Source organism: Lepidothrix coronata, unplaced genomic scaffold (genome assembly GCF_001604755.1).
Source record: "Lepidothrix coronata isolate B3197 unplaced genomic scaffold, Lepidothrix_coronata-1.0 Scaffold247, whole genome shotgun sequence".
Classification (NCBI taxonomy): domain Eukaryota; kingdom Metazoa; phylum Chordata; class Aves; order Passeriformes; family Pipridae; genus Lepidothrix; species Lepidothrix coronata.
The window spans coordinates 853,579-881,057 of record NW_016690427.1 but is presented as its reverse complement, the minus strand read 5'-3'; the positions used below and the strand labels follow the sequence as shown (position 1 = coordinate 881,057).

At 38.1% G+C, this 27,479-nt stretch overlaps 2 protein-coding genes across 11 annotated transcripts in view; both read left to right on the top strand.

Annotated features, from left to right (window-relative positions):
• ARHGAP29 (Rho GTPase activating protein 29) overlaps positions 1–19,069 on the top strand; it is a 49,603-nt gene extending 30,534 nt beyond the window's left edge. For 4 of the 8 annotated variants that reach the window (XM_017835076.1, XM_017835077.1, XM_017835075.1 and 1 more), the window contains 19 exons: positions 128–200; positions 4,000–4,060; positions 4,553–4,690; positions 4,968–5,032; positions 5,506–5,616; positions 5,747–5,827; positions 6,127–6,315; positions 6,563–6,700; positions 7,652–7,842; positions 9,686–9,852; positions 10,397–10,525; positions 10,697–10,795; positions 12,339–12,502; positions 12,743–12,931; positions 13,080–13,217; positions 14,579–14,808; positions 15,568–15,874; positions 16,043–16,154; positions 17,142–19,069. In XM_017835076.1, coding sequence (XP_017690565.1) covers positions 128–200; positions 4,000–4,060; positions 4,553–4,690; positions 4,968–5,032; positions 5,506–5,616; positions 5,747–5,827; positions 6,127–6,315; positions 6,563–6,700; positions 7,652–7,842; positions 9,686–9,852; positions 10,397–10,525; positions 10,697–10,795; positions 12,339–12,502; positions 12,743–12,931; positions 13,080–13,217; positions 14,579–14,808; positions 15,568–15,874; positions 16,043–16,154; positions 17,142–18,040 — 3,481 coding nt within the window. In that variant the 3' untranslated portion in view covers positions 18,041–19,069. The remainder of the gene's footprint in view (positions 1–127; positions 201–3,999; positions 4,061–4,552; positions 4,691–4,967; positions 5,033–5,505; positions 5,617–5,746; positions 5,828–6,126; positions 6,316–6,562; positions 6,701–7,651; positions 7,843–9,685; positions 9,853–10,396; positions 10,526–10,696; positions 10,796–12,338; positions 12,503–12,742; positions 12,932–13,079; positions 13,218–14,578; positions 14,809–15,567; positions 15,875–16,042; positions 16,155–17,141) is intronic. The other 4 variants (XM_017835079.1, XM_017835081.1, XM_017835080.1 and 1 more) reach the window with 4 other exon arrangements.
• Positions 19,070–19,423: 354 nt separating this feature from the next.
• ABCA4 (ATP binding cassette subfamily A member 4) overlaps positions 19,424–27,479 on the top strand; it is a 72,149-nt gene continuing 64,093 nt past the window's right edge. For 2 of the 3 annotated variants that reach the window (XM_017835059.1, XM_017835057.1), the window contains exons 1-4: positions 19,424–19,585; positions 20,551–20,705; positions 21,097–21,146; positions 26,978–27,114. The gene's annotated coding sequence lies outside the window, so the exon portion shown is untranslated. Of the gene's footprint in view, positions 19,586–20,550; positions 20,706–21,096; positions 21,160–26,977; positions 27,115–27,479 lie in introns of all 3 variants that reach the window. The other variant, XM_017835058.1, reaches the window with a different exon arrangement.

Below are 27,479 nucleotides of genomic sequence, written 5' to 3'. Positions count from 1 at the left end.
AAATGGTTTGCAGAACTTTTAAAGGATGTTAGAAACACTATCTGAATTTTTGTTTTCAGTGATACAAAATTGCTTGGTGAGGTAAAGTAATGAAGTAACACAATTCAATTCTTTGTTTTTCTGGCAGGGTTTCAGACTTCCTTATGGGAGATGTAGACAATGGCTCGTCATTGGGACTTCCTGTATCTCGGAGAAGTCGGGTAGGCTAAACACGTTCTCTTGGAGTGTGGAATGATATCTTTTAAAGGAGACTTCCATTTCTACTGAAACTCTGTGCATCATGGGGATGGGACACTTGGAGTCATCTGAGCGTTAAAACTAGATTAAACCCATGAAAAATATGTATTCAAGGTTTCAGATACCTGAATGTATTCTCAGTTCTAAAGGACAATGATGACTCAATAGAGCTGGTGCTCAATTATGTAAATGATAACCTGCTGCAGTTTTTTCTGAGATTTTTGAAGTGGTGAACTGAAATAAATAAATACTGAAAAGTAAGATACTTGAGTGATTTACATGCTGGAGTAGTTAGAATGTACCTGTTAAACCTAGAAGCTAAAGGTTTAATGACCTCTTTTTGGCTTTCAAAGACTAATATTCATTACAAAATAACCTTTTCTTCTTCCGGAGCCCAGCTTGTGCTGTAACTCTTTCAGCAACAATTCACTAAGATACCTGTCAATTTATAGGTAGTCAAAGAAAAACCTTAGCATTTTAATCTCCCCTTTAAACACTTTAAAGGTGTGACTGAAAAATGCTCAGTTCCAAATTCTGTTCTGAATTTTTGTGTATCTAGAAGCAGACTTTCAAGTAAATCAAATAAAATTAGAAGTTACGTGCAAGGTAAATGCAGTTGGTAAGTAGTGCATATGACAAGCCAAGTTGTAGCAAGGTTAAAAATTTTAGATTGTTGGTTTTTTTAAAGGCTTTGTTGAAACATACTTAAGGCTTAGCATTCCTTCACACAGACTTGATCACAGTAATGCTGTGCAGCTACAGCTGAGAAGTAGTCTTTTTAAATTTTCACTATGTTTGATAACACACATGGGAGAAATATGGGTTATCATAGAAGTTCTACTTCTGTAGTTGCTACAAAACTCATGTTCATAAACAATATGGAGGAAAAGCAGGCTATGCAGAAAACTGGTTCCAGCAAACTTAGAATCAGGTTCCTGATACAAAGTATGAAATAAAATAGCATAAAAACCAGCATCTAATATAAGTTAAATGAGGTTATTGGAACAAGTACTAATTCATCTAATTGATTCACCAGGAGAAGGAAGGTGATAAATTTGCCAACATTTTAATCTTGAAACGGTTTTGCATTTCAAAAGTATATGCCTGTGGAATGAGATGGTCCTATATATTGTACTGTGAAGTGAATGATTGCCTAAAAGATCACTCTTCTGAACATGGGGGTGGGGGAAGGCCAAGGGGAAATTAGAATACAGTGAAATGAAGAAGGAGTTCTATTCTAGGTGCTTCAGAAGTCACCAGCTTGTATTTAAAAGCCCTTCTTTGTTGTGTCTCTTGCTTTTCCTAATGTGGAGGTAAACAATTATAAATTTTGAAGTAGGATAACATAGTTCAATTTCTTAGAAATCTGTCTTAAGTGTCTTTTCATTTAGGCAAATAAATACACTTAACAGATTAATCATTTCACTTGGATCTGCAATTCAGACAGTAACTTGGAGGCTAGCTAGAAGTTGAGTGTTAGAAGGAGTTAAATGCAAAATGTTGAAGAGGTGTATTAACTTTTCCTGTAGATGGTTATGTTCAGTGGTTGATCATAGCAGCTAGCTGTATCTTAAACAGATAGAGTGTAACATTTTGGTAATATTTAACATGTAAATTTTTTGAGGATTGATTAAGGAGAAAGATTTTAATTGCTTGTTTAGTTAGGGACTACCCTAATTAAGCTGTTGAGGATTGCTCCAAGGAGGAAGGGGATGGGCAGCGCTGATCTTGCTTCTCTTGACTGCAGGGGAGTCTACATTCTTTACTTCAGGCATTCCACTTGGAAGTTTAAGTTAAATGATATGTATACCCCCTCTTAGCAAATGTAATTGTTCTCATTTTAGCCCTCATAGTGCAACCAGACATACAAGGTGGAAGCAAAGATATTTTTTAATTAAAAACAGAAGTGCTTCAGAATATACTGGAAGAGACGAGACAGACGTCTGACTTTCATTACTCAGCGAGCTGTTTGAATGCTATTTGATGCTATGCAGATCTAAGAGCATAATAAAGGAGTAGGATAAAATTTTCAAAATGTGTGAGGAGATTTGCCTCTGTCAGGGTGAGAGTCGAGGGGAAAAAAAGAAAGAGCCTCATTGAATTTCGAAGTGAAATCTTATCTAGAAGTCGAGCTTTTCATTTTTGCTAGGACTGCCAGGATGAGTCATTGGTTGCTTGAGGGGGCAAGCTATATGGATCAAGTTCTGATAATAAGTTGTAGGACATATGTGAAAGCATTTGTTCACGTTTGCTTTCAAAACGTGGTATTACGTATTTGCAATGGGGTGAATGTGAAAGGATGAGTAATCTTTGATTAGCTGCCCTAACTAGTCTGTGTGCCTGAGGGACTGGAAAGGACTGAACAGTTTTCAGGACTACAGTGATTTAGGTCTTACAGAATGAGGAGTAATTTTTAGGACCATAACTAATAAGCACTTCAAGCTATTATAAAATATGGGGTTTTATAAAATCTGAACTAAGTCTAGGAATGTTCAAACTGCCTCCACAACTGAATATTGATCCATTGTTAAATTAAGATTTTATTTTTTTTAACAGTTTGGTTGATGGACAGCTTTGGTTAGATTTTCCATTTGTTCTGGAAGAGCCCTTCCATTTTGTTAAAACTCTCTTATAGTAGACAGCAATTATACTAGTATTCCACTTTTAGGAATGGAGCAGCTCTGTAGACTATAGTTTAATTCTGTTCAGTGTTCAACTGATGATTAATACCTTTCATGTTTTGATCTATGGAAAAGCTGCTTTTGCTGTGAAGTAAAGAATTATTCTTGAGGGATTTTTACATGATTTATGATCCATTTTCAGTTACATTTAAAAACCCCAACAAACCAAAACTACTTGCATCATTGATACTGTGCTCCATTTTAGCAAATGTCTGAAAATAAACCAGCTCCAAAGTCTAAATGGAAACAAGCTGTTCTTGTAAAGCTTAAGAGCACTCTGCAGCTATTTTTTAGCCTTTATTTTCTGTCTGCTCTGTGCTTCACAGTTGTGAAGAGTAGTTTCTCCATTTAAAATTACGTAGGGCTTGTTGTTTTTCTTTGTTTTGGTTTTTAAGGGGATAAGTGGTTACTAGGTAAAATTTTTATTCATTTAAATGTGTCGAGCAGTCAGGTCTACAGCACAGTCCTACAAATAGTTCAACTTTCACAAATAAAGGGGTAGCAAAATGCAGCATGAGGACAAAGGTAGGGATGACATGATGTGCTACATTCCTTTTATTATTGGATTATGTTCTGTCAGGTTGTATGGATTGTCAGGGCTTCATTAGCAAGTGCTACAGTCAGCTGTTGTGCCTACAGTGCACACCTGCAAGTAATTTGGGAGAAATAACTTTATTCCTTTGAGGAAGAAATACAGGATTCTAATGGCTTGTAGAATAACAGCTGTTACATGTATATGACATTGGGTCCGTATGAAAAGGTTTTTAAAAGATAGGTAGGGATCTAAGAAAAGCTGGAACTCAATTCTTCAACAGACCTGGTTGATATTTAACTCTTTCATCACAGCCTTTCAAGATTGTTGATTTAAAGGTATATAATGATTCCTTGCTATTTATTATGTCTCATTTGACAGCTGTGGGAGGTTAGAGGGTGTTGTGCCTTAGCTGAGAGGGAGTTACAGTGCAGTTTGCCTTATCTGCAAAAAAGGAAAGGGGCAGATAATGCCATTTATTTGGTTAGGCTGTCAGTTCCAGTGAGAGCTTTTCATTGCTAACTTAATGTTTTCTTTCTTGTACACCAGTCTTTTGAAAATCTTTCCGTGGAGTCTGGGGGTTCACTGCATGAAAGGGATGATATTCAAGGTAGGTAATTCACTTAACATTGATAAACACCACTTTGAATCTGTGGGGTTTATTTCTTCTAAAAATGTTTTAAGTCAGTTGCTTGGTCACTTTTTTACACTCATGCTGCCATTAAAACTTCACTGTAAAAAAAAAAAAAGATGCTATTGCAAAGGTTTTATTCTTTTGTAAATAATTAACCTGGTTGCCTTTCGGGGAGGGGGGAATGAACCAAGGCCTGAAGCTCCTCTGTATCTCATCATATGATTGGTGTTTTGTTGGGTCACTTTCTTGAAGAAAGTTATGCTGACCATATGACTACCCCAGATAAAATACTATGACCCTTTAATTTGTTCTAAAACCTCTGTCAGTCCTGTTTAGAATCAACTAGCATTAAAGACCAACTCAAGATCAGAGCTGCTTAAGCATTCACAGTTGGCTAATACTGGCTTTGCTCTCAGTGTGTGGTCATGTCTAAAAATCACTTGTTTGTGTTCGATGCTTTATTTGCAGGACATCTTCGAGCAGAGGAGGTTGATAGCATGCTCCTAAGAAATGACAGTGGGATCGAATCAGCTCTGTCCTATGCTAAAGCATTGTCAAAATATATCAAGGATGTAGTCGCATGGGTAGAAAAAAAGCTTAGTGTGGGTGAGTGGCTCTTTCTGGCATTTAATCAGCTTTGTCATGATGAAATTAAATCTGTTGTCAGGCCTCTGTGCTGCAGACTGTCAGTAATGTGATTTCTAAATTAGTAGCTCTTCTGCTGAAGTGGACAGAACTGTCGCACATTTCCTATAATTAAAGGCCTGTAACAAAGTGAAGGTGGTCCCCTCTGTAGCCTATTTGTTAAAGGAAGACTGTAAAAAGCATTTAGCATGTGTTACAATTGTTAGTGTAAACAATAACTGTGAAATTTTTTTAACAGAACTGGAGTGTTCTAGAAACTTAGCAAAAATGGCTGAAACTGCTAAAGCTATTGTTGGACACCAGGTGAGTACATCTTAGGGGCTTTATTTTAGTCTTAAATCTTAGTATTGAACCAAAGTATTGAATACCTTGCCCAATAAGTAAAATTCTGGGATATGAAGGAGTAGATTTTTAAGTTGATAAAGAATTGACTTATACCTTAAAGTACTGGTTAAAAGATCTGCTGTATTTTGTCTTCCGTCTCCTATGGAAATTTGGATATATAAAATTATTTTTGTTGAATACCCAGAATAGTTTTCACAATGTGCTTTTTTTCTGTCTGATATCTTGTATGCTTTGTGATTTGGACTTATAGACTTTTTTCCTAGTAAAGTGAAATGCAGATGAGAAATCAGTAATTTTCTACATTCATACCTGACTTCCACACACATAGAAATACTTACTAAATTTAATTGAAAATCTAGTTCAGCTGACTTTTAGAATGTCAGCATATCTCTGTCTTACCTAGAACATTAATGTGTTTTGTGTAATTTTAGGATTATATGCCATTCCAATCAATATTCATTAATGCTTTTCAAAATGATATTGAGAACAATCAACTTTGGCAACAAACAGCTGCTGCTCTTCAGTCTAACAAATTTGTGCAGGTAAGCTTAAAGAAAAAAGACCAAAATATTCTTTAGGGTTTTTAAAGTTTTGTGACACCACAGAATGTTTAAAAGAATGAACTTGCAGCCTATAAGCCTTTAACGTACTCTATTAATGTTTCCTATGTAGCCTCTTCTTGGAAGGAAAAATGAGTTGGATAGACAAAGGAAAGATATCAAGGAGCTTTGGCAGCGAGAACAGAAAAAAATGGTTGGTAATTCTTTCATATCTAACGGTTCAGTCTAAAATTCTTCAAAAGGAAGAAACTTTCAAACTAGGCTGTTATGAACTTACATTCACAAGTATCATCTATAGGGCTTATTGTAAGTAGCACATAACTGCCAATTTGATGACAATCTGGTATTTTTAAGCAGTTGTCTTTCAATGACTGTGTACTTTGAACTGCAGCATACAGCCCTGTGCATAACAGACTCTTTAAACATCACATTAAATAACTGAAAAATTAATATCAGTTATTCTTCTGCTTTGTCTTTCATTGCATTCTGCAGCAAGAGCTGGAAGCTGCTCTACGAAAAGCAAAGTTGCTATATACACAGCGTCAAGATGAGTATGAAAAGGCAAAATCCTGCACTGCTCGTGCTGAGGAGGAACATCTCAGCTCAAGTGGAAGCTTTGTGAAAGATGTCAGCAAGCAACTGGAAAAAAAACGAAGGCTAGAAGAGGAAGCTCTTCAAAAGGTAAAGAGTTTTTGTTCCTTGCTTTTAAAGTTAAGCCTATGCTGGTTCTATTCATGCTTTCCTAGTGGAAAGAGTAAGTAACTCTTTCCTAAGTGGAAAGAGTTCAGTTCATAATTTTAATTTTAATCATGTTCTTACCCTAAATGGGAATCTCCAATTACAAGCATGTGGTGTGGGTTTTTTTTATTCTTGCTTCTAGTATCAAGGCCTGCAGTCCATCAACCCTTTATACTTGTGTTTTCTCCAGGCTGAAGAGGCCAATGAGCACTATAAAGCAAGCATGGCAGAGATTGAAGAAAAACGAAATGATTTGGAAAGCTTTAAAAGTGATGTCTTAACACAGCTTCGGGAGATTATTTACCAGTGTGATCTTACTCTTAAAGCTGTAAGCATGGTTTTTAAAATATATTTCACACAGATATATAAATATTGTTAAAAGTAACAGAAAGCCCCATCTATAGTGTTACCTCTTAAAATAAAAAGTTTTCAAAGGACAGAGGAAAACTTTTTATTTATTTGTGGTGTTCTCTTTCTGATATATTACTATATAGTTTATGCACAATTTCTAAAAAAGCTTTAAGAACACATTATGTCAAGAGATGGTTCGTTGGGTTTGGTTTTCTTTCTAAGATAAGGCAAAGACAATTTAATGCCGGGGCAGAGAGGGAAAATAAAACAACAAACACACACACACACACCCTGTCCCCAAGCAACCCCAAAACCAACCTGTAAGACCAATAGAAAGCTTAGACAGACTTGTCAGTTCAAGTATAAATTCCAAACTCCTTTGCAGCCCCAAAGCTGAAGAAGCAGCCACACAGAGTCCCCTTTTCTGCTCTCTGGCTTGTGATAAAATCATTTAGAAGTGTTATGTAATTTAATGAAGAAAGTGTGCAATTAATCTGTCTATCAGGATAGAATTTTGTCCTTTTCATAAGGCAATATGGAGTTCACTTGGGTTTGGAATTCCAGCTGCTTCATCATTGTAATGCTGACTCAGATTCCCCCCCAGAGCATGAAAAATACCTTTTTGGTAGCCAAAAAAACTTGCTGTTGATCTTGATCAACCCAAAGTGGGAAACCATTGGAATTGCCTTTGCTACCAAAAGGATTCAATAAACCAGAGAGAAGAGAAATACTAGTATCTGTATTACAGATCAAGTTTTTACAAGTGACTTTCAGGATTCTTGCACAAACATGTTACTATTTTCTGGAATTTTTCTAGTCTTATTGTTTAAAAAATCTTCTGTTGGGATAATAATTTATGTTGAGCAATGTGCAAGGGAAATATCTAGTAAATGATCTACAGATAATGAAAGTCTTTTTCCCTCAACAGGCAACAGTTAACCTGTTCCAGCTGCAGCATGCTCAGGTTGTATCTCTTCCAGTTAACTGCCAGTCCCTCTGTGAGAGTGCCAAACTCTATGACCCTGGTCAGCAGTATTCAGAGTTTGTGAAAAGTTTGCCAAAGGATGGTGTTCCTATGGAATCAGGCTCTTTGGAAACCCAGAGCTCCCAGGTTGATGGGTAAGTTCCAAAGAGCAGGTGGCATTTGCTTGCTTTAGAATGGAACATAAGGCAAAAGATGGGAAAAAGAACGGTAAAGCAGGGTAAAATACCAGGATTCCTTTAATTCCTCCAAAAATGATATTTTATTGTTAAACACTTTTGCCTTATGTTGACATTGTATATATATTATATATATATATAATTATATATAATATATATATAATGTTGACATTTAAACCTGTCTGTACATTCCAAAACAGATTGTCATTTCATTGCAATAAGACCTGCTAAAAACATTGACAGTTGTTGTGCAAGACTTCTTACTATTTTAATGTAGACACTGGTTAATATGAAAAATGTAAATTTTGGACTTGGTAGTGTAGTGTGGCAGTAGTATTTGATAATTAGAAAGACTTAGAAAGTCTGAAGAGGTAGTTTTCTTCTTCTACAAGCTTTGCTGCTACAGTAGCTTCTTTCATATTGTTTACACTGGACAACTTTTTGGCAGGAAGTGTTGCTTGATTTCTGTCTCATGCAATGTGACTAAAAAAAGCTCAGAGTCCATTTCTAGGGACATGTTATAACGTAAATATTTTTTCCAATCTGTCTGAAATGGAAGTTTTTTACTGTTAATCTGTGAAACATCCAGGTAATGTGGAAGTAAAGACTTCAAGATAAAAAGACAGCTCCTTGTGTCAGCATGCCAAATGCTTTTCCACCTTTAATTTGTAAAATTAATAGTCATCTTGGCACTAAAGCACCAGAATATCCATTCCAATCTGTGTGTTTCACAGTTCTACAGGAAAATGTCGTCATCGTTTTTCAAAAGGAAACTAAATACAAAAAAATGAATGCTTGAGTCAGACTTCTACCAACAAAAGCCAGGAAATTCAAAGTTAAAGCTGAGATTCTTAGTTCTTGTCTATAAATTTCCTGCCTTTTAAGACTGATTTAGGCTGTACTCATAAACTTTGACTTAAGGGGATTTAACTGTGTAGCTCCCTGAGAAACTGATGAGCATGAAATTTCCAACTCTTTGTGTGCTCTCCCAGCTGTTTACTGCTTAAGATTTATAGGAGTGCGTTTCTTCTCCTCTCTCCCCACCTTTTGTTATCTTTGTCATGGCCTTGTGATTCTGCATGTACTTGAAGTGATCATTTTTATTGTTTAGGTCTGCATTAATTTAAGGGACAGTAGCTTGAACAAATGTGAATTTTAATGTTTTTCAGTCTCTATTTCCTTATGCTTGATAGGGTAGAACTGATTAAGGAACAACAGCTTCCTGACTGCTAAGCTTGGCCAGCAGGCCATTTTGTCCACAGGGTGCTTCAGCATTTTACATTAATTACTGTTAACAGTATTCTGTCTTATTGTGAGAGTAGATTTTCACAACAGATTGACTCTCTGACAGCTTCAACGTATTTTCTGTGCTTTTTAAAAAGCACGGTATATTAGCACCTGTATGTTTATAGGTGGATGGTCCTGATGGCTGGGCAGAGAATCTTTTGGAGGGGAAACCATAAGCATGGAATGCAATGGCTTCTGAATTATTCTGATCTTCAGACGAACAGATAGGCTGTTTTTTCGAAGTCTGCAAGATAATGTTTATAATACCATACAGAGAGGTGGGAAAGCTGATTTATGGCATGGGGAGAAAACGCACATATTTAATAAAAAAAAAATGACCACTTTAATTTTTTTAGTTTTTTTAATTTGGACTTAAAAAATTACATGTCAAATACATATGTTCATGAGTAGTAACTAAATGAAGCATTTTTAATGCTCAGGGATTTAAAAAATACATTGATTTTCTCTAATTTCTGTCTTACTCATTCTTCAAATTACTTTCTTCTTCCTGAAGGGTTTTTAATAAGCAATCAACAAACAGCGTCCATACATCACATGGTAACTTATCTCAGTGTTCAGGAGACTTTCCTGTGCAGACATTAGATGATGTGGGAAGCCCAATTTATCGTCGTTCACAAAAGGTTAGAGAGAAGAGATCTTCCAGCAACACAGATATTCAAGGTAGTTCTTCTGTATTTCATCTGAAGCTCAGTCTCCAAATAAATAAAAATAAAAATTTTTTTAAAAGTATGCTTGATATGTCAGCCAGAAATGTAGGACTGAAGGGTTAAAAATGTATTATAGAGTTTGAAACCTATAAAATGGTATGTACTCGAGCATAAGAAGGACAAATGGAAAACTGTCTGTATGCATACCTAGATTCTCTGACAAGAAAGGTGAGGTGCAATTCAAACAGCAAGTACTGTCAAACTCAGTGGACTAAACTATTTCAATTAGCTTTAACAATTGAAAATCCATTGGTTTTCTAAATGCTGAGTTGATTTCAGGTCTTCTGTAAAAGCACAAATATCGAGTTTCTGAAATTAGTTTTCTTACATCCTGAAGCTTGTAAAGGAATATATGCTGTGGGCGTTTTTTCACTGCATTGCATGCTCACGTAACTTTTGCAATATTTTCCTATTTTGAATATAATCGATAGTCTTTAAATAAAAAAAAGTAATTTTTGTCCTTGACATTTGGAATTAGCGGATTTTCTTTTCAAAAGCAGTGCGAGGGCCACCACCGTTCAGATCATGGTCAGTTGGCAACCAGAGTGGAGGAATGTGCAGTGATTCTGAAAGTGCAGGGGGAAGCAGTGAGTCACGATCCATGGATTCTCCATCTGCCAGCCCAGGTACAGCTCCATTCGCTGCTGTACTAATCAGAAGTCTTTTCTTTGCACTGCTTTACATTAACAAAGATACTGTTGTTAGATAAGCAAGTATTGAACAGAGCATATGGTGAAAATGAACAGTCAGGTCAAAGTCATAATTACAACTTCCTGAAAATTTTTCTTATCTGCCAGGGGATTTTAAAAGACGACTTCCCCGAACACCTTCCACTGGTACTATGTCATCTGCAGATGATCTCGATGAAAGAGAGCCACCATCTCCTTCAGACTGTGGTAATGTTGTTTCCATACCTGAAGACCCCAGATGATGCTTTTTGTTGCAGAATGTGGCTTTTCTTTTAAATATGCTTAAGAAAAGTACTGTAACAAGGCTGTGATTACCAGCAGCATTGTTTTTCAATACAGTGTGCATCCACTTGAGGTTGAGAGCTGAGGAATAATGTTCAGGTCATTTTAATGAAGTGGTGCAGAATTGTCTTTATACATTTAGATTAACTATATGGGCAGCTGCTTAACATTTCTAGTGTCTTCACCCTTTTGAGGTAAAACAAATGATCTGCTAACCATTCCCTCAAGACTTTTGCATTTAAATTTAGCTGCATAGCACTGATTTATGTAAGGTAACTTCTAAACTTTGAAATAAAATGCACAGATACATAGAGTTGGTAATTGGAAAATTGGAAAAACATAGTTCCAAGTGTTTAGGGTAATAGCTGAGATCCTACCCTTTTCAACTAAGATAAGCAAGTTCAGTAATGTCTGTCCCAGATTTGACCAGGCCATTTCAAATTTTCAAATTAATTTTGACTGTATAAAGACAATGTTGCCACAGGCATTGAAACCTGAATAACTAGATTATCAGAAATAGTTCTATGGGAATAGTTCTACAGTACTCACAAACTAATTTTGAAATATTTGTGGCACTTGCTGAGTAAAGCCCCTGAGAAATTACTCAATTAGTCCTTATTTCTTAAATGTATACTTTGCCTTCTAGGAATGAATCTGTGGTTAACAATATTAGTTTAGATCAAGGTTCAAAGCATGGCAATATGTTAATGGATGCAAACTTTAACTTGGAGTGGTATTGTTTAATCAATGCTTGAGCTTTTAAGAAGCTTTTTGGACAATTAACTGTATGTGCTAATTTTAAGTTATCTGCAAAACAAAGTATTTTGGTTCCCAGAGTTGTTGGTAGCATTTTAAGTAAACTGCTTGAAAAGAACTGAACACAAAAAGGGCCAGTTGCTATTCTTTTTAGCTGTAGAATCCTCTAGAAAATAGTTTGATGTTGTTATAGGAAACTGAGAATCAGTATTTTTTTCATTTAGTTTTTTTAATTTCATATGCATTCTGCCATGAGTGTATGTTAATTTTTCCCTGCTGCAAAGTATTCTTTTTTTAAGTATTTCAGAAACACTACAGGCCAAAGCATATTGTCATCTTTCATCCTCTCATACAGGACTTTGAAATACATAAAATGAAACTTTTATGAATCGTTGCCTGAACTGCAGGGCAGCTGGAATTAAATGTTCTAATATTTTCACATGTCATTGATACCGGAGAAAACTGGAATACTTAAAAATGCAAAAATTATCATTTGATTACACTTTTATGTAAGATTCTTTGATAGTTAATAAGTCTATTATGTAAACTGTAACGTAGTTTTGCTTTCTTGTGGTTGAAATGTTTTTAATTACTTTGATAGTTGCTATTACTTACAGAATTCTGTGTTCTGCACCACAGTTCTAAAAAATCAGAATAAATACTGTCCCAATAGTAGATATTAGAAAGACTATAACAGAGAAATTCTCTCCAGGTTTAAATGATCTGACATCTGAAACTGCAAATTCTCCAGGACCTTTTAGAAATGCTAATATGTCAAAAGCAGCACAAACACACAAACTACGGAAGCTGAGAGCTCCATCTAAATGCAGAGAGTGTGACAGCTTAGTGGTATTTCATGGAGCTGAATGTGAGGAGGTAAGTTAAAAATTAGTTTACATTTCTGCTTGGGATTTACGTAAAGTTGAGAGTTTTGGAAACTTGAATTATGTTCCTGTATAAACACTGTCGAGTTTGTGGCTCATATAATCACTGTGAACTCAAAGCAGAGGCACAACATACTAATAAATCTTGCCTTTTGCTCACATATGGGGTGACAAACATCAGAGATGTTTCTTATGGTGTCAAACGATGTGCTTTTTTTTATCTCCCCTGTAGTGTTCACTTGCATGCCATAAAAAATGTTTAGAGACTTTAGCTATTCAATGTGGGCACAAAAAACTTCATGGAAGGCTTCACTTGTTTGGAGTGGAATTTGCCCAAGCTGCTAAAAATGTTCCCGATGGCGTTCCTTTCATCATCAAAAAGTGTACGTCAGAAATTGAAAGCAGAGCACTGAATGTCAAGGTATACTCAAGTTTGTTCATGCTTAAGTTTTATAGACAATCTTTAAAAAAAACAATTCTCTTAGGGTGTTAATGCTGTACTGTCAATATCTCTGTTCAACACTGTCCTTTCAAAATGAAATAGAGTTGTGCTGGTCTTTTAATTTCAGGGCATCTATCGTGTGAATGGAGCCAAATTAAGAGTTGAAAAGCTTTGTCAAGCTTTTGAAAATGGAAAGGATTTGGTCGAGCTCTCTGAACTCTATGCGCATGATATCAGCAATGTTCTCAAGCTGTATCTCCGCCAGGTATGGAATTGTGAGGTCAGATGGAAAACTGAAGTACTGTAGTATATTTCTTCAGTACAATAGGAAAAAAAATCCTTTTCAGCAGTCCCACAGCAGAAGATTGAGTGCCTTGTATATTTGCAGAAGGCTTCTTTATTTGCACATGGAGCCTGTGACAAGGGCAGGGAAAGCTGCTGGTATTACAAAATGTATTCCACGTGGGTGTTATGGCTCCTTAAACATTAGTACCATACACAGAATAACCTTTTGTTTGTCTACTCATAGTGAAGCTTTAATTTCTAAAACCTTTCTGATTAGTGAATTTGCTTGTCTTAGGTGAAACTTAAAAGATTCCCACGTTCTTGTGTTCTCATGCAGACAGATGCTGATATATTGCTGTTAATATCCACTATCGAAAATGTCATGAAACACTCATAATGGTTATGATGTGTTCATTATGGAGGGTCTATCTTTCAAAATGGAGCTTTAAAGCTTCATGATTGAATTTTCCAAGCCAGTTTCAATCTTTATCTGAAAAAATTAGGCTGGAATGGTGCTAAGTGAAATTACTGTGTCACTGAAAACTTGTTAGCCCTGAAAGAAATAATCCTTAGCTGCATAATCCTGTCCTCTTCCTTACACTGGCTGTCAACGATGAGCATTCCAATCCTATGATCATTGCCATTAAGTGATTTTGAAAAATTACTAAGATGTACCCTGCCTACATATTCAAGTAAGAAGGTAGCATACTACATACATAATACTAGGGTACTGTGCTGTGTTTTGAATAGGGCTTACAATTAAAAAGAAAAATATCAACTAAATGTTTTCTTCTGGTCTTTTTACTTCCTTTGTAGCTGTTCTGTTTGTGTGGCTTTTAGGTAAACCTGCTTGTTTTAAATACAGGAGCAGTGCTAGAAACATGCGGTTTCAGAATACTGAGTTAAACCCTGTTTGATTATTAAAACCAATAATATGCTATTGATAAACTGTCAAAGACTGGAAGAATAAATAACTGCTCTATTACCATGCTATTTGAGCATATGCAGTGTAACCTCCTCCCTCATAGCAATCACTTTCTTGAAATCTTATTTTTTTCTTTAAATCTTATTTCAATAAAGTACTGATAAGTGCTCAGTCCTGAAGTTATTGTGGGAAAGGGCTAGCAAAAGATTTATGGAGTAAATAGTGTAGGAAGGAGTGTTTTTGTTACCTGGGATTGGGTTTGAAAAAGTTTGCCTTTGAGCTAACGAACAAGGATATTAAACAAAGTCATAGTCAAAGAAAAGAAGCTAGATGAGACAAAGCTGAAGAAAATCAGGAAGGAAACTAAGTTAAAATTCAGTTTTGAGTGTGTTTCTGAAATGTTCTTATTTCTTCAGCTTCCTGAGCCCTTGATTTTGTTTCGGCTTTATAATGAGTTCATTGGACTTGGAAAAGAAAGCCAGCACATTAATGAGGAGTTCGATGCTAAAGGTAGTCCCAAATCAAAGAAAAGGCAGTCAATCTGTATTGAACTGAATAGGATCATCATTAAAATTAAAGATCTTCTGAAACAACTGCCTGTACCAAACTATAACACTCTTCAGTACCTTATTGGACACCTTCACAGGTGAGAAAAGACTTTAAATGCAAACTGATTGTGAAAAATAAACTACTACATGCTGCATACTAGGAATCTCTTGTACCTTTTTAATGACTTAGAGGAAGTCATGTATATCTTAGGAGGCATTGTTCCCTTGCTGTTTCTTTTTTCCATGTCATGAATTCTCAAGTGAGAGAAGAATATGAAAGGGAAATAAAGCAGGGAAAGTGCTGAGCTCCATTATTCTTGATTCACTGCTTGCATTGTGGTCAGTCAGTAGTAACCAGTGTCACATGCAGGGACCTAGGTGTGATTTAAACTGTGATGTGACCCAGGCGGGGCAGCAATTTGGTGGCTGTTACAGAAAATTGAACTTGTATCATGTCTCTTAAATGACTATTCTCCAGTTACATTTCACTTCCTTGTCCTCCAAATGCTGGTTTGTATGATGGTGTACCAAGCTGATGACTACCAACAGAAATGGGCCACAGCTATATTATTACTGAGAGTGAGAGATGCTCTTTTTCCCAACAACAAAAATGCCAAATAGCCACAGATAATATTAACAAATAGGACATAAAATGACCCCGTGTGGAAAGTCCAAGCTGCTCTTAAATGCAGTCTGCACTGAAGATTCAGCCTGCCTACCAAACCCACTTCCAGTTTCTCATTGCATTTTATCTTCTTTAGACATAATATTTTAATATCTAAAATATTTCTAAAGTAATAAAACCCTCTAATTCCTGGAGCTTTGTTTTGTTTTTTCTTTTCCCTCTTCTTATGCAGAGTTACAGAACAGGCTGATGAAAATAAAATGTCAGCCAGCAACCTTGGCATAATATTTGGCCCAACTCTGATCAGACCACGTCAAACTGATGCTACAGCTTCGCTGTCATCACTTGTGGACTACCCTTATCAGGCCCGAGTAGTGGAGCTGCTCATAACATACTATGAAAAGATATTTGATGTTTCATTGAAGCCACTTCTGAGCACATCTCAGTCTGAAGAAACAGCTGTTACAGTCAGAGTTGCTTTATCAGCAGATGAGAAGGAGCCACAGCAGCAGAGGAAATCATTTGTTGCTGTAAAGGAAGTGAGTGACTATTCTTGTGCTGGCACAATGCTACCTGTGCCATCTTAACTTCTGTGTTAAATGCTGCAGCATTCCAAGGCACATTTCTAATAAATCTTTGTGGGTTGTTTTGTTAAGGAGTGCCTTTTCTCTCAAGTTTTCATTTACTCTTGCTCTGACTTTTGTTAGCAGGGTATTCTGATAGCTCCGAGTGAAAGCAGAGCTTCAGAAACAGCTGCACTGTTTTTGGAATCAAACAACAGCAAGAATACAAAAGAACACACGGATCCATGTGTAACTGGTTAGTATGCTATTGACTCTGGGGAGTGAGTGAATAAGGAGCCCTCGATGCATTAGGTTATAGTGCATGCAACTCTTCAATTTAGACAGAAGCAAGTGATAAAACCTGCTTATCACTGCTTGATATGCTGTTTCCTTTTGTAAGAAGAACAGAGAATTAAATCTTTCCCAAGGCTTTCAAGAAACCTGTATTAATGGAATTGGAGCTTAAAGTATTTGGTTAGAGAATACAACAGTGTGTTGGTTTCTGCTTTTTTTAAAAAATCAAACAAAACAAAGCCATAATTCCACTGTGACTGTAGATTTTTTAAATCCACTATGATGCTGCAAACTAATACCCAGCAATTAATGTGTTTTGACCATTCCCCCCCCCCCGAATGTGTATCATTGCCACTCACAGGAACTAAACCAGAAGGCTTTGGGAAGAGTAATTCTCTGACAGAATCATCAGCTAAGAGCGTTTTGGATATCAATATTTCTGCTCAAAAAAAGCCAGGTTTGCTAACCTAACTAACTCTACATTTTTTCTATTTATCTGCCTGTACTACTACAGTGGTTTGTTTTAATGTAGGTATGATTTCATCTATTTTATTTAGGAGTAGCTGTCCCTAATCCCTTTTAATTATACTGATTTTCAGCTGATGCTACCAGTTCAGTCATGTCCTGTACGTTTACAGTGCAACATCCTGAAACATACTAAAGCTGAAAATATTCAGGGATGGGAGAGCACCAGCCAAAAAAATATAGTGTGTCTTTGGCTGTTTCTTCTTGGTGTCTTCCTTGGTTACAGCTGTACAGTATGTGTTTTACTGCTATTGAAAAGTTAACATTTGGTTCGAGTAGGATGCTCCTAGTATGTATATAGGCTATCCCTAAAAATTATTATGCCATTAAAATACTAACTGCGAAGGGATCATTAATAAAGTCTTGCTGACTTCTCTTTATATCTGGTGCAAAGATCCAGTCACATGTATTTGTGTGTTTCTAGGTGATGCTGTGAGTCCAACTTCAGAGAAAGACAATGATCCATTAAATTCTCTAGGTGAAGACAGCTGTAAAGTTAACTTACTTCCTGCAAAACCTAACCGTCAGATTACCAAAGTTCCATTGCGGGTTCCAAGGACAAAAGCAGCTTCTCGCCCTGTGAGCCTGCCTGTGGACCGAATACTTCCTCCATGTGTTTTGAATGAAAGAAATTCACGAAATAAAGGAGCAGTAAGTTCAGAGAAGCTGGGCTGGAGCCCTACTATTGAAGAGGTTTCAGAGGTGAAGGCACTCCCTGCTGGTAATACCTGCTGTAGATTTCCTTGTTATGACACTCAGATGCTGCGAAAAAATTGGGACAAGCAATATAAACAGTACGATATCACAGCAAGGACAGCAATGATTGTGACTAATGTGCCCCAGGAGAACCGAGCACTTGAGAGTGGAACTGCAGGTGCTTTATCTTCATCATGCAGCGTTGGTAACAATTCAGCTAATGCCATTCTTCCTAGTAAGCCATATTCTGCTGTAGGGTCAGGAAGGACAGCAACAGAAGAGAACGGTCCTGATGTTAGTCCTCTTGCTGCCTTTAGGGCACCACGAACATTGCAACCCCCCCCAGGGACATTTTATAAACCACCCTCTAACAAATCAAAAGAAAATGGAGATGGTTCTTCTGCTAAAGCTTGTGCACCAACCAGTGCTAGCTCTGTGCTTCACCAGGACAATACCGTGAAACTGGCTAGGAGCTCTGCACTTCCATCAGGTGATCCTGAACAGAACACAAATGAACAGAAACCTAGCTCAGAGGATATTCACCCCACAGATCTGAAGCCTGCTTACCAGAGACTGAGACCAAAAAGGATCCAAGAACTGGAACACAGGGAAGCTCATTTTGTATAGGGTGCAAATTCCTCTTGGACTGTATACAATTTGTTGATGTTGCCAGTGAAGGCTTCCCTTTGCCCCTTTATCCTTTGCCTTCCCTTGAGAATCCCACTTTTGTGCCATACTGGAGTTATTTTTATATATGCAGCATTTTAAAATTGGGGGGAGGGCTGGGGAACTGTGAATGAAATAAGTCAAACTTTTTGTAGTTCAGTAGCTTTCAATAAAGTTGTATTACATTCCCAGTCTAGATACAGGTAAAGGTTTCATTGAATAAGACATTGAGCTTCATTTCATTGTGTGGAATGGAGTGCTTATTCATAGAGAAACAGCTATTTTTCTTAATAGATGTTATAATAAAAATGGAAGATTTAATGTTCACTGTCTAAGCATAAACCAAAGCTTGTGCTTTGCTCTGTAAAAGCATTTGTTCATTTTTCTAACATGTGCAATTAAAGCTTTGCTCATGAAAAGGCTTACATACTGGCCAGCATGGCCACAATTATGTATCATATGTGTATATGTTAGGCAGACATGGTTATCTGTTGCCAGTTTTCTATGTTGTCACTTTAATATTTCTTTTTTGTACAGCAAGGATGCACTTACTGAGTTTTACTATTCAGAAGCAGCAATCAATTCACATCTGGTTTCTTGTATAGCTTAGCAAGTGGGGCAAATGTGCAGAGCCTGTTTTGTTTGGATGCCCTTCTGGAGAGACTATCATTGCAGTGGTGCTGTCTTTCCCAGGTGAGTGAAAAGGCAGTGATTTGCTTGCTATAGATCAGTTTTACCACCTAACATGGTGTAACTGAAATGAAGAGCATTGTTTCCAAGTTTCAGTGAAAGAGCTGAAAATAACCAAAAATCTGCATTAGTAGGTGCATCTAATGGTTTTCACTTTGTATTAAACGGTTCTTATGTGTACACTGTGTTATATTTGCTTTAAAATATATTAACGTGTTAACATTTCAGTGACTCTATGGCTTCTATATCTGGATTTCTTCTAACTTATTAAAATACAGACATTTGGCCTTTACAATAGTACAGTACTCTGCTGCCTCTGTCTTCTGGGGATGGGGAGTGGCACACTTTTCTTAATGGGATTACAATTAGCATGACCCTTTCTCACATACTATAGAGTTACTTTGGCATGGTACTTTCTACTGATGTAAGAATGAAAAGGACAGGAAAAGCAAAGAATCGCTTCTCTGTTCTTACAGTGTGAACTTCACTGGACTTTCCTACTCCGTTACCTTTGCCCATCTTCCCAAAATATCCGAAATAAAATCCCACACTCCATTCAGTGGACATAATCTGATTTTAATTTCCAGAACAAAAGCTACTAAGCTCACAAAGCTGAACTTCTGCTTCCGTTATCACATTTCCAGGGAAGCATGGCTTGCATTCTTGGAAAAAGCCATGCTATTACTGGATTGTTCTGGCTGTGCTAGAGGCTGTTTCTTTGGGGAGCTGCCTCATACTACAGAAAAGCTGAAGATCCCAGATGCTGCTGTCTGCCCATACTGGTGTTGTGAGTTGCATAACAAAATAAGTGGACAGGTAAAGGCTTCTTGATATAGATGAGAGTTTGTTCTACTTTGACAATGGAGGAGTTGAATATAATGCACACAACTGGTTAATGAATCATTACAGATGTTGGAGCAGAACTTAATAGGACAGCTGTGAAAGGATGGTGCTGGTCAGTATTGATTAGGGCCCGAGAAGGCTGCTGGGATGGAGAATGACAACATCGAATACTAATCTGTGAGAAACAGACAAATGTTTCTTAAGTCATAATACTAGTTACTACTGGTTTTTGCCATACTGCTTTTTATGTATCATGTCCTTCCATGTTTTGCTGGCGTGAGAGTTTCTGCTCTTTGAAATGCACTTTGGGTCTCCGTTGGTGTTTCCCACAGCCAGGCCGGTGCCAGCGGGCCGGGCCGGGCGCGGGGAGCGCAGCGCCACTGTGTGCCTGCGCGCGGGGATGAGGGTCTCATAAACCCACCGTGTTTCATGAAAAATATCATCAATTTCAATAGATGAATTACGCACGACCCAGCTTTATAATGCCTTCGACTGTTTTTATGCAATACAAGCGAAGGAGCCAAGGGTACTTCTTTGAAAATTAAACCTTTGAAGCCTATGTAAGAGTTGTGACCCTGCTGCCCATCCTGGTGGCACCACGGAAGGGGGGGGTCCTTCTTCCGGAGCCTTCCAGCCAGGCCTGGGATAAGAGCAGCCAGCGGGGGAGGCTGGGAGGCGGCGGCTGAACGGCCAGTGTGTGACTTCTTAATTTGTAAATTTTCGTCAACGTTTGCACGTTGGCCGTGTTTTGATCGGGCTCGCACACCGAGCTCCGCTCCGCCCTGTGAGGGAGCGGGGGGACGGCGGGCGCCTCAACCGGCACAGGAAGGGGTGTGAGGAGCCGGCAGCGGAGCCTTAAAGCTGGTGGAAAAGACTTTGGCTTCCTTTTGGGCTGGAAATGTTACTAATGGCCCTTGTTTCTTTCGGTTCTGATGCAGGTTTCCCTAGGTCTTGCTTTGAAATGGCTTCACTCCGACTGAACTGCAGCAATCCCACCCACCTGCCCCAGGTGACAGGCTGTGGGTCATGCAAAGTGCCAGAACCCTGCGGCTTGTCCTCTGGGGAGGAAACCTTTCTCTGTCAGATTTGCTTGGTAATTGCATTTTCTGAAGTCGTAATGCACTGCCTCATCCCTCTTAAAGCTTTGGCAGCGTACCGACTTTTGTAAGTCTCTGACCTAATTAGTTATGACAGGTGTTTGGTTTAGTAGGGCCCCTGATGCTACCAGAACTACCATCTTTTCAAATACAGAGTTTGTTCAGATCTGAAGAAGTACACTCAGAAATATCAACTTCCTAGTACAGACTTGACTGCTTGTGCTGGTCATATTGGATATTTGGGGTTATTTTTATTCAGGAGTCCTTAAACTCACCGATTGAGCTGTTCTGTATCGAGTAGGGGATTAAAACAATCTCCTTACAACTGAGCAGTGTTATTTTGCCAGCACTAACTGTGTCTAAGATATGTGTTTCTTTGCCACCAAGCTGAACATTCCTTCAGAAACCTTTCTTTTCCAGCAGTGCTCGCACATGAGGTAAGCTTCTGGGGTAAGTTTTCAAGCTTTTTATTGCTTCTATTTAAGAAATCTGTGTTTTGCTTTAAAATCTGTGAATTCTTTAGCTTCTATAGCAAAGCAGAGCCTAATGGAATTAATCTGAAAGCAGTCACGAAACGCTCTGCGAAGGCCCTTAGTGCACATATGCTAACATTGGTAACTTAGCTCAGAGCATGTTTGTACTTTTCAAGTGACTTGTCTACATGCCACTGTGGCTCACGGTACAGTGTGATCTCAGAGCACACAAACTCAATTCTGTTTGGGTGAGACTAAACTGGAACATATGCTTCAGCAGCATACCTGACGTGCTGCAGCTGCTAATGCACGTTCAGTCTATGGAGTTCATCTAAAGTAACCCTTAGGCAAGTAGTGTGTGTGTCCTGGGTCCTCAGCACTCAGTGTTTCACTATAAAGCTGCTCTTACTGGGCCATCCCACCTGTCAATGTACACATAAACTTAATATTTTGGGAAAATGAAACAAACCAGATGTTTCAACTTTCATTAGCAGAGTTGGAGGAGAGAGGGGCAGGGAACATCTGATATTTGCAAACTATGTTGTTTTGAATATTCTTGCAAGTAATTTTCACAGGAGGGTTCTTCAGAAAGAAACCATTCTGAATAAAATGTTCTATTTCCATGCCCATTTTTATTCAGAGACTGGGGAATTCTTTTTCTAATTTAGAAATCCAAGGGATCCATGGAAAGTGTTTTTACTCATAGGTAGAAGGAAAAGGTATCCTAAATCTTCTGAAATGTAAAATGTTTGAGGAAGGTGAATTCTAGGAAAATCCTCACTCCTCAGCCCTTATGCAGCTGCATGACAGAATGGTGTCAATAGGAAGTAAACTGAATTACACCAGAAGTAGAAAACATACCTTTTGAGTTTCTACTTGCTGTGCTGTTGTGTATGTTTTTCCACAGATTGGGGTGATTAGCCAACCACTGTTTTTGCACATGCATGGGATCTGCTTAAGATTCTACATTTCCCTGTGTTTGACATGTGGAAGAGTGATTCTGATTGTCTTTGATTTGTAAAAATATACTTTTCAAACAGAGGTTTCATGGAACCTTTTCTTAATCTCTCTGATTCTTTTTATCATTTGATTCCAGCTTGACAGAACTTGCCATTCTTGTCCCTCAGGTCACTCCTTACCTATTTCATGGGGGGAGGCCTCTGAAATACGTAGGAAACACCTAAAAACCTTCAGCTTATGTTTTCCCTAGCAGTTTAGATTGCTGGGTGCAAAACTTACCTTAACTGAGAAAGCCCTAACCTGTGTATGTGTAGTTTTCTCTCACACACATAGATATATCTGTTTATCTACAGAAGATGCATTTATACACACCCACTCCTACAGCTAGCCTAGGCAAAATTGTGTTAGCACTAATTGTGTTAGCTTCCTAATGAGGCTGTGTCTAGGGACATGCTCTTGTACATGTGTAAGAAATGGTTTGGGTGCTGGAAAGCATTACTCTTGAAAATTAGAAGTGTTGGCCCATGAGCACACCCAATACATGAGTGTGTGTATTTTCAAAGTTATCTTTTCAGGTAATTTTTAAATTCTGTTAATTTTAGAGAAATATATTCTTGTGGTGCTAGAGAGATTACTAGGGATGTTTTTATAATTTGCTGGACAAACAGAATTTTAACCAGATTTGATTTTGTAGTCAGAAGTCAGGAATAAGCCTGGAAATAAGAAAACAAATAAAATGCTGGTACTTAAAACAGCTGTTAAAACCATGGCATGTGAGGTGAGGGATAATACAACACACGTACCATGTGACCCCAGTTTTTTGGTATGGGATGTATACTCATGAAGCATATCACAGGGAACTTTTATGTTATCGGATATCTACTGTGGGCATAATGTGAGAACTGTCATCACCAAATATCTATTTCCACTTCTTGCTTTCTTTATGTTCTGATACATAAATGGAATGTCTCATTTTTTGTTGCTACTGGCAACAAACTACAAATCATTAGGAAACAGGGATAGTGACAACTGTGGGTAGAGCTACCAGAGACATTGTGCAGTGTGCTCCATAAGCTGAACTGTATTTTCCCCTCTCATGTAAAATGATAGGCCCCAAATATGCTTCTCTGTTTACTTCCAAAGATCTCTTTGTAAAGCTGCAGAGCAAAAATGTGTCACAGGAGCAGCTGATCATAGAAAGCAAAATCTACCCTACCGTCATCCAATAATGATGTAAAAAATCTAATTAGGAGAGATTAGTTTAATCTGTTAGAGCTGTCTCTGTGAACATGTGGACAACAAAAAGAGATTCATTTTCTTAAAATAACAGGACTTAGGATTTTAGGGTTAAAATGCTTGTTTGCTGGATAAAACTATTAAAGTATCTGTTTGCCTCAGACATAGCAGCACTACTTAAATACAGTCTACAGCTGAGCAGCAACAGCAGTACTAGTTTCTCTGCTTTGTATTGCTATTGATCTGAGTGAGCTTCTATCTGTGGCTTTATACAGCTTTTTTTTTCTGTCTGGATTGAAGCAGGCTGGGTCTCAGCTGTGATATGAACATGTGTCTGACAGAAATTAGATCAAAGCTACTTGTGAAAGAGGAGGTTGCCATAGGATGATAGAATAGAATCATAGAATCATTAAGGCTGGAAAAGACCTCCAAGATTGAGTCCAGCCTTTGACCAAACACCACCTTGTCAACTAAACTGTGTTTAACTAAGTGCCGTGTCCAGTCATTTCTTGAACACTTCCAGAGATGGTGACTCCACCACCTCCCTGACCAGCCCATTCCAATGCTTGACAACCCTTTCAGTGAAGAAATTCCTCCTGAACCTCACCTGGCACAGCTTGAGGCTATGTCCTCTTGTCCTGTCTCTGGTTGCGTGGGAAAAGAGACTCCCACCTGGCTACAAGCTCCTTTCAGGTAGAGAGCAGTAAGTTCTCCCTTGAGCCTCCAGGCTAAACACCCCCAGCTCCCTCAGTGGCTCCTCATATGACTCACTCTCCAGACCCCTCCCCAGCTCTGTTGCCCCTCTCTGGACTTGCTCCAGCAGCTCAGTGTCTTTGTTGCAGTGAGGGGCCCAGAACTGACCATAGTACTCAAGGTGCGGCTGCACCAGTGCCAAGCACAGAGGGATGGTCACTGCCCTGGTCCTGCCATGGGCCTTCTTGGCCACCTGAGCACACTCTGGCTCATGTTCAGCCGCTGTCAACCAGTATCCCCAGGTCCTTTTCTGCTGGGCTGCTTTCAAGCCACTCTTCAACAAACCTGTAGCACTGTGATTGTTATGACCATTTTGCAGATGGTTGTTACTCTGGCCTCCCTCTGTTCATCTGGAGCCTCCCCAGTTAACCAGGACAGATGGTAAATGGTGGAGAGTGGCTGAGTGAGCCCTTCCGCCAGCTCCCACAGTAGCCTTGGGTGGATCCCATCCTGCCCCATAGACTCGTGAGTGTCTAAGTGGCTCAGCAGGTCACTACCTACTTCCTACTGGATTGAAGAGGATCTTTTCTGCTCTCCATCCCTGTCTGCCATTTCAGAGGGCTAACCGGTCTTTATGTTGAAGACTAAGGCAAGGAAGGCGTTGAGTACGTCAGCCTTTTCCTCATCCTTGGTTGCAATGTTCCCCTCTGCATGCAATAAAGGATGGAGATTTTCCTTGGCCTTCTTTTTGCTGTTAATGCATTTATAAAAACACTTTTTGTTATCTTTCACAGCAGTGGCCAGATTCAGTTCTAGCTGAGCTTTCGCCTTTCTAATTTTCTCTCTACGTGACCTAACAACATCCTTGTACTGTTCCTGAGTTGTCCATCCCTTCTTCCAAAGGTCATAAACTCTCTATTTTTCCCTGAGTTCCAGTGAAAGCACCTTATTCAGCCAAAGCCAGTCTTCTTCCCCACTTGCTCATCTTTCAGCACATAGGGGTGGCCTGATCCTGGGCCTTGTCATGCTTTGTGAAGGAAGCATGGGTTAAATTGGGTTAAATTCTGTGGGTTTGGGTGGCACATTTGTGCAGAAGCTGGAATGTCCTGCAATGGAGCTGGGAAGGAAACAGTGCTGAGTGCAGTGCTCTGCTGTCAGAGCTGCAATGTGCTCTGGGTTAAATCTAGCAGTTGGTAAATTCAGTGAAACAGGATTCTCAGAAGTCTCCCAAAAGTCCTGTGAAGAAGAAAGAAATAGGCAAGCGCTGCCACATCCTTTTAAAATTTTTTTTAAATAAAGAACTCTGGATTGTTGCTCAACCTCTACTTTGAAGAACAATGACGGTGTGGCAGTGAGGGAAGCTGCAATAGTGCTTATACAGAGCCATCGCCCAGCATGAGAACCAGTGAGAGGTTTTACTGCATTGCTGTCCCAGCCCTTACAAATGAAAATTTATAAAGAATTCAGTGTTGACTCTGTGCTCTTTTGCTTCTGGATTTGACCATACTCCTTGGGGGAAATTTATGTTGGAGATGTGAAATGATCCATTTAATGCTGATATGTAACTTGATTTAGTAAATAGTAGTTGAAGTAGGACAGAACTTGCTGAAAAACTCTCTGAATGCATCTCTGGAGCTCTGAGTCTGAATACATAAAGTCATTTGGTTTAATATTTTTCTGTGTGAACAAGCAATTTGCTGACATTTTAGAAGTTCTAGAAAATATAAAATTGAAAATCGGATTATAAGAATGAAATAATTTTTCCCTCCTCTCCTGGTGTTGTGAATCAGTTAATTTTGTGTTTCACTGTCTCTGTTCTTCGAGAGTGATGATCCATGAAAAAATGTGGTGAACTACCTGTATATCTGCACACGTAGATGTAAGAACAGACTCCCCAGGCCTTTCACAAGGGAAGTATACCAACAGTGGGGACATTAATTTTTTCAGAAAATTTTGTGAAAATTGATGGGGTTAAAAAAAATTGTCTTCTCTGGTTACTGAAATTCTGATTTATCTAGAAATCCAAGAAGAAATTCCCAACATTTAAAACATTGTCTTCAGCAGAAAAAAGCACTTGTGCCACCTTCATAAAACAAGTGAAGCTTAAAGAAAGTATTGCAAATCCCATGAACTAAGTTTCGAAGTAGTGGAAAAGACTTCTGTCTTCTCCAGGGCCATGTCAGCAGATATACAATTGAAGGAATTTGCTAAAAAAGTTACCCAAGGGTGATGCTTGTTTATGATGATAATATTAAGGAATTTGAGAAGTTATGAAGACACTGCACTGTTCTTAACCTGATGGGAATGAGGAAGGCTGTGACAATGTCAGTACTTCTGGAGCTCAGGCTAGCTCTAATGACTGATGTAACCGATTTCTTATTTCAGTTTCTTGTATTTTGTCAACAATATATATGAGTTTTCTTTCTGAATGTATTCAGTAAATCATTCTTCTATGTTATAGTATGAACTACTAGGGGAAAAAAGAAGATAACAAAGTTAAAAAGAAGTGCTATTTTTTTTATTTTCTTGAGTTGGGCCTTTGTAAGAGTCTTCCAATGTTTCAATAGTATTCTGATGATAGAACAAGGTTATTGTGTTGGCTCTTACAGTCAGCCCCCAGAAAAGAAATCAGTTCCTGCAAAAGGAAAATGAACAAAATAACATATTTTCTTGTGCCATGGGTATGAGTTGCATCCCTTGAGCATGTTGTCATCAGGCAGAAAGTGTGTGCCATTCTAAATAGTAACAGTCGTAATTTGTGTTGGCATCTTCGCGGAGAACTGAATGAACAGTTCATAAGTGTATGGGCCTTTTTCTGACTTTAGGAGAATGTTAATATCTATGTAAATAAACTTCTTTTTTAGAAATTGAATTTCCTTTAGTGCCTGTGCTCTTTCTAATTGCAGCAGTCTCAAGCCATCACTGATTTTATGAGCAGAGTGCTACCTTTAAAGAGTGAAGATAGATGTCCACCATGACTAATCACTCCAGAAGTTCATGTACCTCCTCAACCCACGTGGAGTTCTCTACACATTGTTGCTAGGTACTGGTTTTTATCATGGTTGTACTCTATGATTTTACTATAGTGTTTTGCTCTACTTGAGTTAGTAGCAAATTTAAATGGTTTTTTTGATTTTTAACAGTCCATGTATCTCATATTTGAATTTATATGTCAAATTCTCTTTTTCCTTTTGAAGGTAAAAATTCATGATCATTATAATGAGTCATAGACCTAAAAAACAGAGCATGCAACAGTTTAAATTCTGTTATATCCCTACTAAAAAGTCATAGGAATTGCTGACTTTAAAAGCATAAAAATATGAGATCCTGTGTTTTTTATTAAAATGGCAACAAAATGGATTTACTTTTACAAAATCCTTTCAAGACTCTGTTAATCAATATATATTT